The 15,873-nt window shown below is 36.8% G+C and overlaps 1 protein-coding gene across 8 annotated transcripts in view; it reads right to left on the bottom strand.

Annotated features, from left to right (window-relative positions):
* Positions 1-15,873, bottom strand: part of UBE3D (ubiquitin protein ligase E3D) — a 160,460-nt gene that overhangs the window by 57,347 nt on the left and 87,240 nt on the right. For 7 of the 8 annotated variants that reach the window (XR_009354561.1, XM_059177202.1, XM_059177210.1 and 4 more), the window contains one exon: positions 9,409-9,547. The exons of the other annotated variant lie outside the window; for it this stretch is intronic. Coding sequence is in view for 6 of the 7 variants with exons in the window: in XM_059177202.1 (XP_059033185.1) it covers positions 9,409-9,547 (139 nt within the window). In the remaining variant the exon portion in view is untranslated. The remainder of the gene's footprint in view (positions 1-9,408; positions 9,548-15,873) is intronic. 8 annotated transcript variants of the gene reach the window in all.

Genomic DNA, 15,873 nt, shown 5'->3' with positions numbered 1-15,873 from the left:
CTGTTTACAACCCTAACTCCTTGGTAGGGACAGAAATCCGTGAGGAGCGAGGCACACGGCAGGGAACGTGGGAAGGGCGAGCGGCCACTGGCTGGCTCTCTGCCTGGGCCCATCCTCCGAGTTCTCCTGGGAATAAGTCAGCATGGTAGCCAGGTAGGTAAGAAGGCAGAGGAAGGCAGAATCCACACTACAGAGCTGGATTAAACTAAGGATACTTGCTCATTTTCCCAAACCAAGAATGCCCTGCAGGGCAAAAAGGGATGAAGGAGGCAACATCCTTTTCACACCCAAATTGCTGAGCAATTCTCAGAAATCTGTTTTAAGGAGAGAATGAAAATAGAGCAGTAATCACTGCCTTTAAGAACTGGATTGCCTAAATATATTGGGTAGCACTCAACTCCTGATTATCTCTGCCCACTGAGGACAAAGGAATCAGCAGGAAAGAAAGAAGGCTGACACTTCTCAGGACTTGAGGGTGCCAACTCTATTCCCTTAAATCTCTGGAATGCATACAAGGATTACCAAGAGAGCCAAGCACAAATTCTAGCAAGTGCCTGCCCATCTTGATGAAGGTCTATCTACCTCCTGTTAAGTCTGCAGTAAGCCCAGGACATCTGCAATGGCTTACTGCCTCCCATCTTATCCAGGTTCACCTAATAATAGGACCTTTATATAAAAGTACCCCAAGGCCCTTTAGCAGTCTCCAGGAAGATTGTCTTTATGCCAGAAGATGAAGCAAGGGAAAGAGCAGAATACTGCCAGTATCTCATTCCCAGCACTTCCAATGAGGCCAGTTTTATACTAAAATGGTTTGTATTTGGGTATGTACATTGGCATGTGCATTTTCAAAGCACACATAAAACACACTAACAAGAATAACCCTACGATGCCGATGTTGGTTATTCACAGAGATTTCATATTTTTTTTTTTACATTTTTCTGTACTTTCCAATTTTTATCATGAAAGTCATGATCTTTTCATAATCAATTTGTAAAATGTTACTTTAAAAGATAATAATGGGGACACCTTGGTGGCTCAGTTGGTTAAGCGGCTGCCTTTGGCTCAGGTCATGAAACCCAGCGTCCTGGAATCGAGTCCCACACTGGGCTCCTTGCTCAGCAGGAAGCCTGCTTCTCCCTCTGCTTCTGCCAGCCATTCTGTCTGCCTGTAATCATGCTCCTCTGACAAATAAATAAAAAATGTTTAAAAAAATTTTTAAAAAGATAATAATGGCTATAATTTACTCAGAGATGAACATAGCATGCAAGAGAAAGATAAGGGCATTTGAGTAGTGTGGTGTCTGAAAGTAGATGAAAATAAAGGCACAGAGATAGAAACCTCACTTTCTCTTCTCTGAAGCCCTTTGTTGCTACTGTATCTGTAAAGTTCTCAGCCCTCTGCCTCATGATTTCTTGGAGCCCCTATAGATTATATATTTCTTAAAATGTACATCCTTCAAACTACTCTATGATCAAAACTTTTTACCTGAGATGCCAATAAATGGCCAACTGATTAAAGCAAATTTTCATGTGTTACTTTCCTTCCCTCTTCTCTCATGACAGGTCTTAGCAGTAGCAAAAAAGCAGAAGGATGGGAGAATTATTTGTAAAATTATTAACTTCTCAACAATTGAGAGGTTGAATATAGTTTTTACATCACAGAAATGATGAAATCCAACTACCAGTGGATTTCTTAAAGTTAAAAATCAAGCTACATACAGGTAACATAAATGAGATTCCTCTTCTCTAATCTGTCTACAGGTCCCTTATTTAAGATTGATTCATTGGCTTCATCCCTCTGCAGTGAAAATTGTATGATTTCAAATCCATCTAGAGCTGAAAAATATCCCTAACCAACCCTAATTATCAGATGAACTCTATAAAGCTTTTTCTGTTTCTTCTTTTCTACATATTTTCACTACATAATTCAATCACACAGCATAAACATAAAACTGTTAACCTGATGAAGCTCAACTTTTTTGCTAGGATCCATAATGCTTGAGACTGTTACTCATAATGTGCCCATGTTTGAAGGTTGTGGTTCTCTAAAGGATGATATTAATAAAAGAAAAACTTTTGCTGCCAGATGGTAAAAATAAGGTAATATAAAACTCAGGACTGTGAAAAAGGACCATTTACCCTTTTCTTTGATGAAATTGTCAGGGGATGAAATAAATAATAGACTCAGAACCAGAGGACCTAGGTTAGCATTAAAATAAAAAACATAGCTGTGCATATTAGCAGTTACATGAACTTGTCTAGATTACTTCCTTTCTATATCTTTAAAATAGGGTTTGTTGTTGTGAGGATTTAAGAAAGGATGATATCTGTGAAAACATTTACAATTATTACAGAACACAGCAATCTACCTGAGGGGAAACAAAGAAGCTTTAATTTGGGGGCTCTATGCCCTTAGAAATGCCACCCACACAGTTTGGAAGGCCGGGAGCAGCTGATGGAAGGGGAGTTAATGAGGTAAGGTGTGGGAGAAAACAAAAAAGATTTCCTCAGTTCAGGGCTTGAGGCAGTGGAACACTCCTTATCTCCCAGGTGAGTATAAGTTTCCAAGGAAGACTCTTAGTGGGAATTCTCTGTGGGAGTCAAATCATAAATTAGGAGAGACAGAAGATTTTGGCCAGATGACTGCATCTATTAATAGAGTCCTCTACCATGTTACCACTTAGTTATTCTATGCTTAGAGTGAAAGAGACCCAACTGCAGAAGAAATGGAAGCACGGTCAAACTGGGAAAGCAATGTTCAGCTGGGACCTTTGGGGCCTTGGGCCTAAGTAACTATCTACCAAGAGTGCCAAATGTAGGTCTTGCTTCTGATAAGGTGTTTGGATTTTGTTCTCATTGCAACAGGAAGGTTGTGGAAGAATTTTAAGCCATGAGTGACAGAAATCCATCCTTCCTCTTGGGGCGCAACAACTACAGTATGTGCTTAGCAATCAATCAGTGATCCTCAACCAAATCTTACATTCTGTTTGCTCATAGTCAAACTATGGTACTAAGGTATGGTAACACGGTACAAGTTAAAATTACAACAAATCCATCAAAAGATGTACTTATTGGCCTAAAAGAAATGTTACATTGTAACTTAAGAAGTTAAAATTTCATATATTTTAATAGCTCTAATTAATAAGGTAGGCCTGTCCTTTTGGGATCTGGCAGTGATAGTAGTTCAAGCAGGAGGGCCGTTTGAATCCCTGGAACCTAAAATAACATTTTTACAAAAAAGCAGCAGTCACTAAATTGGCCTGGAAAGTAAGAGAACTGGAAATGTAAAGATGGTATCTTTAACAAGTGTCATTCTACTATTTTACAGCTCTTGCCAATACAGCGCTTTAAAAGATGTGAATTTCGAATTGAAAAAAGTAAATCCCAAATATGGGTAAAATTAGCAGCCCCATTCCTTGCCATTGTAATAAATGATTAAGTAGGTGTTACGAAGATGAAAAAGCAGAGCATCTCTTTCTAATCCTGACAGACATCTTCCCCTTCTTCACTGATCCTTTATCTTGCAGTGAAGACCTGCATAAGGAAGTCGGTTCCTGGTATGGTCCTGATAAGAACGCTTCTTTCTAGAGGTAGCAGCGGCAAGGACTACATCGCTTTTGCAGACACTGTTTGTGAACTTGTGCCAAGTTTCTCTGAAGCTTGGAAACTGGGAAAATGTCTGTGCTTCTGATTAATAATATTCCGCAACCAGGCTGAAACCAGAGGAAGTATAATCACAGGTGGGGAGGGAGTCAGTCACAGAGCTCCTGCGGTTGAGCGGCTATGAGAGGGCACTAACACCGCTGAGCGCACACAGCCTTTTCGTGCCCAGGCGCTGACATGAGCCTGAGCTGAGATCCGTCAAGGGATTAAGACCTCCTCTGTCTCAGGGACAATACAGGATGGGCCTCCTCTCAATTCTGCCCCCCCTACCCAGTTTAAATTACTCTTCTACCTTAATCTCTTTAAGACTCAAGGCTACTTTGTAATAAAATTATTCTCAATTTATATCACACATGGATGATTATTCTATCTCCCTCATACGCTATAACATCCTCCAAGTCAGAGTCGTCTCTCTTGATCCCCATTCACCCATCATATAAACATTTCGAACAGTACATGAGAAAGTGACTTAAATAGTAAATGTCTTACAGCTTTGCTCCCCAAAGATAACCACTATTAAGTTTCTTACATCTCCCTCCATAAATGTTTGTGGGCATATACAAACTTTTATGTTATTCAATGTTCAATCCAATGAGCACAACTTAAAAGAAATAGGGATTGATAATACAGAATTTTAAATCATTTCTGGTTCAGGGTAGTATATAAATAATTATAAGTAACTGCAAAATAAGGTGTGTTTGTGAACATCCCAAGGCAGATACAACCTGTCTCCATCTACCACTCACACCCCCTCGATCTTCCAGGACTTCAGCAAGTCCTGAGTTTGGGTAGCAGGTGGAATTACCAGGGCACAAGCCTGGTGAGTCCAGCTCTGTCTCTAACACGGTGGGTATTCCCTGGCAAATTCACTCTCTGAATTTACCTCTCTGAATCTCAGTATCCTCTCTTACAAAATGAGATGGTATTTTCAGAGGTTCCTTTGAGAGTTCAGGATTGAAGCTGATAAATAAAACAGGTACACAAAGCCCAAACTATCAAACATAATATCACAGCTTCCCAGGAGAACATGCATGCAAATTAGACTGGAGCAGTTATTTAAAAAATATTTTTAATTGAGATATAATTGACATGTGATGTTATATTAGTTTCAGGTGTATAACAACTTCACATTTATATACAGTACAAAATGATCATCATGATGATAAGTCTAATAAACATCCAGCACAATTCCAGTTACAAAAATTTTTTTCTTGTGATGAGAACTTTTAAGATCTAATCTATTAGCAACTTTCAAATATGCAATACAGTATTATTAACTATAGCCACCATGATGTACATTGTATCTCCAGAAGTGAGTTGTTTTATAACTGGAACTCTGTACCTTTTGATCACCTTTACCTGTTTTGTCCTCACCATATTTGTGAACTTGGGTTTCTTTGGTTTTGTTTTTTAGAATCCACATATAAATGAGATCATATGGTATGTCTTTCTCTGTCTTGACTTATTTCACTTAGCAGAATCTCCTCTAGGTCCATCCATGTTGCCACAAATGGCAGGGTTTTATTCTTTTTTATGGTTGAATTGCATATATATGCCCCACAATTTTTTTTGGGGGGGGAGAGCCTCTTCCTTTTATTAGCCAGCTCACATGGTGAATGAATGTATTCGCTTATTCCACTGCCCTGGCCCCAGCCAAATGTTTGTACATTTTGGTTGCACATTTTCACAGCGTTATAACATGAAAAATAAGGCTCTGCCTGTGTCTTTGGTTCCTATCAAGAGAGGACTTTCTTTTTCTTTTCTTTTTTTTTTTTTTTAATAAACATATAATGTATTTTTATCCCCAGGGGTACAGGTCTGTGAATCGCCAGGTTTACACACTTCACAGCACTCACCATAGCACATACCCTCCCCAATGTCCATAACTCCACCCCCCTTTCCCAAAACCCCTCCCCCCAGCAACCCTTTGCTAAGTTCTTTATAGATTTTGGACACTAGCCCTTTATCTGATATGTCGTTTGCAAGTATCTTCTCCCATTCTGTCAGTTGTCTTTTGGTTTTGGTAACTGTTTCCTTCGCTGTGCAAAAGCTTTTGATCTTGATGAAATCCCAATAGTTCATTTTTGCCCTTGCTTCCCTTGCCTTTATGCCCCACAACTTCTTTATCCATTCATCCATAGTTGGTACGCTCAGTTTGTTTCCATATCTTGGCTATTATAAATGATGCTGCAATGAAGTAGGGATGCACAGACCTTTTCAAGTTAGTGTTTTCATTGCTTTCAATAAACATGCAGCAGTGTTATTGCCGATCATATGCTAGTACTATTCTTAAATTTTTGGCCAACAGGTTGCTGTTTTCCACAGGGGCTACACCAATATACATTCCCACAAGAGTGCACAAGGCTTCCCTTTTCAACACAACCTCACCATCACTGGTTCTTATATTTTTGATGATCACCATCCTAACAGGTGTGAGATGATAGCTCACTGTGGTTTTGATCTGTATTTTTCTGATGACTCGTGATGTTGACCATCTGTATGTTGATGTTGGCCATCTATATGACTTAATTGGAAAAATGTCTCTACAGATCTTTTGTTCATTTCTTAATTGAAGTGTTTGGGGGTTTTGCTACTGAGTTGTAGGAGTTCTTTATATATTTTGGATATTAACCCCTTACAAGATCTACGATTTGCAAATATTTTCTCCCATTCAGTAGGTCATCTTTTCATTTTGTTGACAATTTCCTTTATTGTACAGCAGCTTTTCAGTTTGATGTAGTCCTTTGTTTATTTTTGCTTTTGGTGTCAGATTTAAAAAATCATCACCAAGACCACTGTCAAGGAACTTACCTCCTACGTTTTCTTCTAGGAGTTTTATACTTTCAGGTCCCACACTCAAGTTCTTTAATCCATTTTGAGTTAATTTTTGAGATGATCCAATTTCATTCTTTTGCCTGTGGCTGTCCAGTTTTCCCAGCACCATTCACTGAAGAGACTACACTTTACCCATTGTATATTCTTGGCTTCTCTGTCATAAATTAGTTGACCATGTATATACATGGGTTTATTTCTGGGCTCTCTATTCTGTTCCACTGATCTATGTATCTGTTTTTATGCCAAGACCATACTGTTTTGATTACTATAGCTTTGTAATACAGTGTGAACTCCAGAAGCATAATATTTCCAGTTTTGTTGTTCTTTCTCAAGACTGCTTTGGCTATTTGGGGTTTTCTGTGGTTTCACACAACCTTAGGAATTCTTTGTCTATCTAGTTCTGTGGAAAATGCCATTGGAATTCTGATAAGGATTGCACCGAATCTTTAGGTTGCCCTAGGTGGTATGGATATTTTAATAATATCAATTCTTTTAATCCATGAGCACAGACTACCCATTTATTTGTGTCTTTTTTGATTACTTTCATTAATGTCTTATAGATTTCAGCGTGCAGGTTTTTTACCTCAACTTTATTTATTCCTAGGTATTTTATTCATTTTACCCAATTTATTATGATATAATTGGAAAAGGGATTGTTTTCTTAATTTTTTAAAGGTTTTATTTATTTATTGGACAGAGAGAAAAAAAGAGAGAGAGAGTACAAGAAGGGGAAATGGCAAAGGGAGAGGGAGAAACAGGCTCCCCACTGAGCAGGGAACCCATGCGGCTCGATCCCAGAACCCTGAGATCATGACCTGAGTTGAAGTCAGATGCTTAACCAACTGAGCCACAGATGCCTCTTAAGTTCTCTTTTTGATATTTTGTTATTAGAATACAGAAACACAACAGATTTTTGTATATTGATTTTGTATCTTGAAACTTTTCCTTCCATTAGTTCTACTGGTTCTTTGGTAGTTTTTAGGATTTTCTCTATGTAATATATCATCTGTAAATAGTTTTACTTCCTTTTCTTTCTAATTTAGATCCCTCTTATTTCTTTTACTTACCTAACTGCTTTGGCTAGGACTTCTAATACTATGTTAAATAAAAGTAGCGAGAGTGAGCATCCTATCTTATTCCTGATTTTATCATTGAGTATGATGTTAGCTATGGGCTTGTCATATTATGGCCTTTATTATGTTGAGGTATGTTCCCTCCATACCCACTTTATTGAGAGTTTTTAATCATTAATGTGTGCTGAATTTTGTCAAGTGTTTTTTCTAACTCTATTGAGATGATCATGTAATTTTTGCCCTTCATTTTGTTAATGTGGTATACTGCACTGGTTGATTTGCAGATGTTGAACCATCCCTGCATCTCTGGAATAAATGTCAATATATTCATTGTATATTGAATTTAAAGGTTTGCTAATATTTTGTTGAGGAATTTTATACCTATGTTCATCAGGGATATTGGCCTGTAGTTTTCTTTTCTAGTAGCATTCTTTTTTTTTTTTTTTTAAGATTTTATTTATTTGACAGAGAGAGATAGTGAGAGCAGCAACACAAGCAGGGGGAGTGGGAGAGGGAGAAGCAGACTCCCCTCCAAGCAAGGAGCCTGATGTGGGACTCGATCCCAGCACCCTGGGATCATGACCCGAGCCAAAGGTCACACTTAATGACTGAGCCACCCAGGAACCCCTTTTTAGTGGCATTCGTGTCTGGTTTTGGCATCAGGGTAATGCTGGCCTTGTAAAATGTGTTTGGAAGCATTCTCTTGGAGTACTTTTTAAAAACAATTTCCTGAGCTGTAATTCACAAGAAAATCCACATCTTATTGTTTTTTGTTTTGTTTTGTTTTTTTAAGATTTTATTCACTTATCTGACAGGCAGAGATCACAAGTAGGCACAGAGAGAGGAGAAAGCAGGCTCCCCGAGGAGCGGAGAGCCCGATGCAGGGCTCGATCCCAGGAACCTGGAATCATGACCTGAGCCGAAGGCAGAGGCTTTAACCCACTGAACCATCCAGGCACCCCTCAGCATCTTGTTTTGACACAGAGGTATATCAAGCAATCTACACTGATCCTGAAGTTATTTTAGGATGCAGCCACAATCCTTCAGAAGTAGAGCCAACCTATGTTTACTCACTTCTCAGCAATGCATGTGACTTTCTCATCAGCCTGAGAGAGCTCATGACTATTTTTCCATTGTCAAGAGTCATAGGTAAGTTCAATGTTACATTCAGGAGCTATGGATCAAACTTAAGCAAATAATTAACATTTAATTCCCATTTGCCACCTCAGTACAATGAGCTGCCTACCAGGGAGGAGGAGGTCTTCCTGTTGATTAGACCACATATGTTGTTTTGTCCTATTTGTTCTATTCTGACCATGTCCTTTACCAGGAGCACAGATAATTATCCAAAGGAGTGTCCAAGTGATGAGGGAGGACTTGGGAAATAGGGAAAAGGTCCTGGAAGTGGGTAGGGAACCATTCATGTTAAACATCTATTTGGCGATTCAACTGCAAGCTAACAATAGCAAAGCTACTAATAATGGATGAAAATCTTTGTTCTAGGGCAAAGCTGGGAAAAGGAAAGCGGCATTCACAGTGTCTTTGTCAAGTGTTTTTGCCATTTCTCTCAGACGCAGGAGATGGAGGTTAAGAGAACAAACTCTGGAGTTAGACTGATGGGGGTTCTGCCACCATTAGACTATTATCTAATCAATTGTGAGCCTCTACTGTTTATTTATTTCAAAGAGACAGACAAAGCATTACATGCCTTGGGCTTATCATTATTATTATCTGGAACTGTGAGTTCTGTGGGCTGTCTCCTGTGAAATAAAAGACCCTTAAAAAAACAATTACAAGTAAAACTGAAAAATTATCTCCTGATAAATAACTGTATTTACCTGAAAAGAATTCATAGAGCGAAGGGATGGAGGCAGTGTGGCGTTATTCCTTGATAATATCAGCAGCAGCTCCAAGCAGGTTGCAGAGGGCAGGGTTAGAGAGTGGATGCTGATGTCACTTTCCCAAGCACTGCAAAGCCTGAAACACATTGATGTGTATAATTACATAATTGTTGGGCACCTAGGTGGCTCAGTCGGTTAAGCATCCAACTCTTGATTTCAGTTCAGGTCATGATCTCAGGATAGTGAAATCCAGCCCAGTGACGGGCTCCAGGCCCAGCAAAGAGTCTGCTAAATATTCTCTCTCTCCTTGTGCCTATGTTCCTCCCCCACCCACTCTTGCTTTCTTTCTCTCTCTCAAAATATAATAATAATTTCATAATGTATCTGGTCATAATTATTTCAAAAATCTGATGGAGAAGGAGAAGACTTTCAAGTGTAGAAGGGAAAAGCAGTAGAAGTAGAAGGGAAAACACTAGAAATAAAATGGTTATACTAAAAATTCAGAGTAAATATCTAAGACATTTTTATAATGTTTTTAATAAAAGACAGATTTGGCAATTTTTTCAGGTCAACACTGCATACTCAATGTTTAAGAGTCAGATGAAATGCAGTCTCATTTGTGAGGGGTCTATTTGGGATGGGGGATGGATAACAGGTAGCATATTGAATGCTTCCTATATTCTATGCCCTCTTCTACATGTAACATCATGTTCGTCCTTCAGATACCTATGAAATGAAACTGTCACTATCCTCATTCTACCGATGTGGAAATTGTTTGAGCTGGATATGCCCTATGAAGTGTCTAGTTCGTTGATTTTCAAACCTTTAAAAAGTGACAGAATCCTTTTATCAAAAAGTCCTGTGAAAGCTCCATTTATAATACAAATAAAAGCAAAGCTGCTCTGTTGGAAGGGGGAAGGTTGGCAGGAAGCTCCCTTCATCTTCCAAAGTAGCCTAGGAAGCATCTCTGCTACATCCTGTTGAACCTACTTGAGAATATTTCATTCAAGAAATGAGGAAACCGAAGTCTAGAAAAGTAAAGAGCCTTCTCTGGGATGAGGTATGTGTTTAGAAACGATATGATTGGGTATAGAATCCTGGCTTCCTCAATTCCTATATCTAGTGCTTTAAGTAAAGGGGGAAATCAGAAAATCATTATGGGAAAAAAGTGTAATAAGAATAGGATATGTCTTATCTGTCAATTCTTCTATTTACTTATTTCCTATCTGTGCCCCTATCAAAGTATCTCTTATCACTGTCCTAATTTTTAAAAAGAAACGTGTGTGTATGTGTGTGTGTGTGTTTTTGTTTTGTTTTTTTTTGTTTTGTTTTGTTTTGTTTTTTTTTTGGCCATTTACATTAACTTCTTTTGTGAAGCTACCTTCAACCCTATCAGTGAATTCTGGAATGTCAGAGAGCACTGGTGGCTGAGGGCATAATGTTTGTATTGTAAGTGATAGCAGATAGGTTAGTTCTGTCATCAATCAGATTACTTATACTAATACATCTCTGATGTGGGATAGGGAATTAACTCTTCTTTGAAGCATTTGCCAATTAGTTGGACTAGAATAGGACACTGCCCACTTTCCCCCAAAATGCTGTGTTTTCAGCAAGGGCACATTTGGAATGTCTTCTCCGTGTTTTAAACACTTCTTTGTTATTTTCTGTTGATTGGTGATGTTATTCTTTCTCCTTTTATTAGTTATACAACATTCTCAACATTTCCCTGGGATAGAAATAAAAATCTCACTGTCTTTGGCAAAAGTCAAATGCAGTACTAGTGCAGTGGCTCTAAGCTCATTCTCCACACCATTACTTGCATGACACTAAATACAAGAAAGTCTTGCTCATGCAGTTTTCTGGACCTGGAAGGCTGTTAGGCTACCTGGTGAACTTCTGTTCAGCCTGCAAGAGCCACATAAGTATCATTTCCTTGGAGACAGCCTCTTGTTCCCTTTATAAGAATTAATTACTTGGGGGCACCTGGGTGGCTCAGTGGGTTAAGCCTCTGCCTTCAGCTCAGGTCATGATCTAAGGGTCCTGGGATCGAGCCCCACATCAGGCTCTCTGCTCCACAGGGAGCCTGCTTCCCCCCTTTCTGCCTGCTTCTCTGACTATTTGTGCTCTCTCTCTGTCAAATAAATAAATAAAATCTTTAAATTAAAAAAAAAAAAAAAGAATTAACTACTTGCCCCATACCATATTTGTACCCATTACAACACTTAACCACCACCCTACTTGTATTCTTATTTGAGCTGTATGACTCATCATAGATCAAACACGAGCAATCATAACTGCAGATTCCTCTAACTTTGCTGCTCAGTGTGGAAAGATGGGATTAGTTGTTCTTCTTCAGGCACACCCAGGGATTAAACTTTTAGTGCTATAAGAAAAACATTCCACTTACATTTGTATGTTCAATAACTGAATTTAATTTTATTTCCAAGTATTATTTTTATAATCAGAAATGGGATTTTTGGGTTATAGAAAGAAATGTTTAACTGTTACTCAAAGATGTTAACATGCTGCTAAGTGGCTATAGTGTGATCTATCAAAATCGACACACAAGTAGAAATTAAGATACATTAGCACTCCTTGTCACTGAGGAGTAACAAGCACTCGTGGACAAGTGTGGTTTCCTCATGAGATCCTGGAGTTCAGACATAATCTATACAATGTATTAAACCACCAAAATTTACACAAAAGGACATTCATCACACTAATAATATCCATAGTCACCAAAAAAGATATAATTAGTTATACATGTTAGTTATTCACATCTCTATGTAATTACAAATATTTGCATGGTATGTGAATTCAACTTTGGCATTTTATTTTTATTATTCTTTATTTTTTTATGAGATGCCACTAAAGCTGTATTTACTCACTATTTTTTATTTTATTTTATTATGTTAGTCACCATACAGTAATTTAAATCTAATCCTTCAAGTATTCTGTGATTTAACAACTTTTAACCCTACTGAAGCTCATGAAGGTGACAAGTGTTGTCCTAATCACATGGTAAGTGATGGAAAAGAAATTCAAGCATGATCCTCTCCACATAAATTTCATTCTCTTTTATATCCAGAAATGCTTCATATTTCTGGACAAATTCTACCCCCCAAAATTGAAAGGCCCAAGGGTAAGTGATGGAGTAAATTTTAGGGATCTTAGAATACCTCATTTTCTAATAATTTGAACCACCTTATTTTTAAAATTAGACAACCCAGCTGGACCTAGGATGGCTCAAATGCCTAATATTCATCCTTTATTTATCCCAATATTTATCCATTTATTCTTTCTTTTCCCATACTATATATTCATTAGCCCCAGGATTTACCTTTTTATTGTTAAATTTCCTAAATGTTCTCTATAATCTTAACCACATCTTAATCACACGAAACATCCATATATGTGGACAAAGAGTAACACATGAAAAAATAAATGGTAACAGCTGTTTTGGAAATTTAGAACTATGTGTAACTTTTCCCCGAAACTTCAGTTAATGTTTTTACATTGTGGTTTCTGTTTTGTTTTGTTTTGGTTTGATTTTGTCTTGCTTTGTTTTGACTTAGGAATAAAGAAATAAAAAAAGCAGGAAGATGAAGAAATGGTCTGGCATATTTAAAATTCAGTTTATCTTAAAACCACGACCAAACTCATTATGAAAATTTAAGGCATGTGTTAATTAAGCCAGAAGTGATCCTTGAGACTATCTATCCCACGGCTCAAATATCAATATAAATTTCTGTTAATGATATAAACATTTTAAGAAATACAGGATTATAATAATCCAGAATTTGATTATTTCTGGTATTTCCTGCAAAAACATCCTAGTCCATTAGACCTAAATCTTCCACTGTAAAACTGGCAAGAAAGATAATTCAAAGAGAATTAGAAACTTAACATTAATTGAAATCTATTTTGGTGACTTTTAAAAAATTTTTATTTTATTTTTTCAGTGTTCCAAGATTCATTGTTTATGCACCATAGTCAGTGATTTTTTAAGTAGTGGGAAAGAAGCTTTCCTAAGAGACTAGAATCATCAGCCAGGTAACCTTAGTCAAAGAGACCAAAATGGAAGCAAAGGACACACCATCCTTATTTCGGAACTTTTGCCTTGACAAAATTCCCTAGAGAAGCAACTATGGCCTCTCTATTTTTAAAGAGGCAAAGAGAAGGGGGGAAAAGTCACTTTCCATCACTTCTAACAAAAATAGTGAAATTCAGAATGAATCAAACACCAATAAATATCAAGAAAAGAACTTGAAAAAATAGAAAGGTGATACATTCTACTAAAAACCAGAGGTTGTTAATGTAATAGATGAAAATGACAAATAGAGATGATAAAACAACTCTACCAAAAATTAAAATATTTCAAATGAGTCCAACATACTTTATAAGAAAAAAGTAATATGGTATGGGAGAACTCAAGATGAAAACAGTTAATTTAAATGTCATGTTTTTCATATTTTCGCAATGGATCTGGATTCTTCAGTCCTTAGAAGGACCTAAGAAAGCAAATACCCTATTAATGATGTTAAAATATAATATTGTTTATACCTGTATATTTTTAAATTTTAATTTCAAAGCTATAACAATGATAAAGCTCAATTTAAGCTCTCAAAATACCAAAACAAGCAAATGACCACAACTAAATGATAGATTTATTATGAACATATAACTATTTAATAAATAATTTAGAGAAGGAATCAAAATTTTATAAATTCTTATATTATCAAGAACACAAAATTCAGAAACAACCAAATATACTGTTTAACTATTATAATAAACCATCTTAACTCCAAGATATTTAGATATTTTAAAAGAACAAATTCATAAAAATAGAAGCTGGAAATGATGTAAACCAAATGCTCCTTATAAATTTAAAAATAAGGTTCAATAATTCACGAACAGCACTTCTTTGAAATAACAGTATTTTCTTTGAAAATTATACGAAAAAATTGAGTTTTTTAAAGTCCAAATGTCAACACTGTTCTTCCGTTCTCTTTAAGAGGCTCTTAAGAGAAAAAAAAATTAGGTACACAATTACTGAAAGCTGTGCCTTTTAAACTTTGTCCATAAGACATAGGAATTGTTAAGGCAATCTCTCTCTCTCTCCCACAAATCAGAAAGCATGGGGAAAATGGTTCTGCTTTGATAAGCTACCAACAAGGCAATCTCAAAATTAAGTGCATTTATTTGTGCCAAAAAACAATAAAAGACTTTGTTTTTCATAAATGCATGCATTATTACAAGATACCACTTGTTGAGAACTTAAGGATTATACTGGCAACACTTTATTTATTTATTGTTGTTTCCGAGTATTTTGCAATTTATAAACACTGGTTTTATTTTATTTTATTTAAAAAAATTTTTTGAGTGTAGTTGACACACAATATTATATTTGTTTCTGGTGTACAACATAGTGATTCAACTTTTCTGTACATTAGGCTATGCTCACAAGTGCAGCTATGATCTGTCACCATACAATGCTATTACAATACCACTGAACCATGTTTCCTATGCTGTGACTTAAGTCATTCCTGGAAGCCTGTATTTCCCACTCTTCTTCACTCATTTTGCCCACCCCATAACCCCCTTTCCTCTGGAAACCATCAGTTTATTCTCTGTATTTATAGGTCTGATTCTGGTTTTTGTCTATTCATTTGTTTTATTTTTTAGATTCCATATATGAGTGAAATCATATAATATTTGTCGTTCTCAGTCTAACTTACTTCACTTGGCACAATACTTTCTAGATTCATCCATGTTGTCGCAAATAGCAGGATATCATTTTTTTTATGGCTGCCTAATGGCAACATTTTCATTAAAGGAGAGAATATGAATATGAATATGCTTGCCAAAAACTTCAATAACATTAGAATAGTTAGAAGTCCATCAAAAAAGGCCAGCTAACTAGTCCTTCAGATTTTTTTAACTTTTTGTTACAAAAAAATTCAAATATATGAAAGTGTATTTGGAAGGAAATAAATCCAAAAACCAATCTTATACCCTATTCTAAATTAAATTCAGGTGTATTAAAGACATAAACATAAAAAAATTGATTAAAAATTCTTACCAGAAAATCTAGGAAAAGTATGACAAACTTATAAGCCATATGGTTTTATAATTTTTATAAAAAGTGTATTGTTAAGAAATTTAAAAATTTTTTAAAAACATAGGCAGAGGAAAGGAAACTTTAAGATAGAAAGAACTCCCATATTCTCCTATATGCTTCTTTTTTTTTTTTTTTTTTAAGATTTTATTTATTTGTCAGAGAGAGTGAGCGAGAGCGAGCACAGGCAGACAGAGTGGAAGGCAGAGTCAGACGGAGAAGCAGGCTCCCTGCGGAGCAAGGAGCCCAATATGGGACTCGATCCCAGGACGCTGGGATCATGACCTGAGCCGAAGGCAGCTGCTTAACCAACTGAGCCACCCAGGCGTCCCACTCTCCTATAT

This window comes from Mustela lutreola, chromosome 6 (genome assembly GCF_030435805.1).
Source record: "Mustela lutreola isolate mMusLut2 chromosome 6, mMusLut2.pri, whole genome shotgun sequence".
NCBI lineage: Eukaryota > Metazoa > Chordata > Mammalia > Carnivora > Mustelidae > Mustela > Mustela lutreola.
This window is presented reverse-complemented; position numbering and strand designations above follow the sequence as displayed.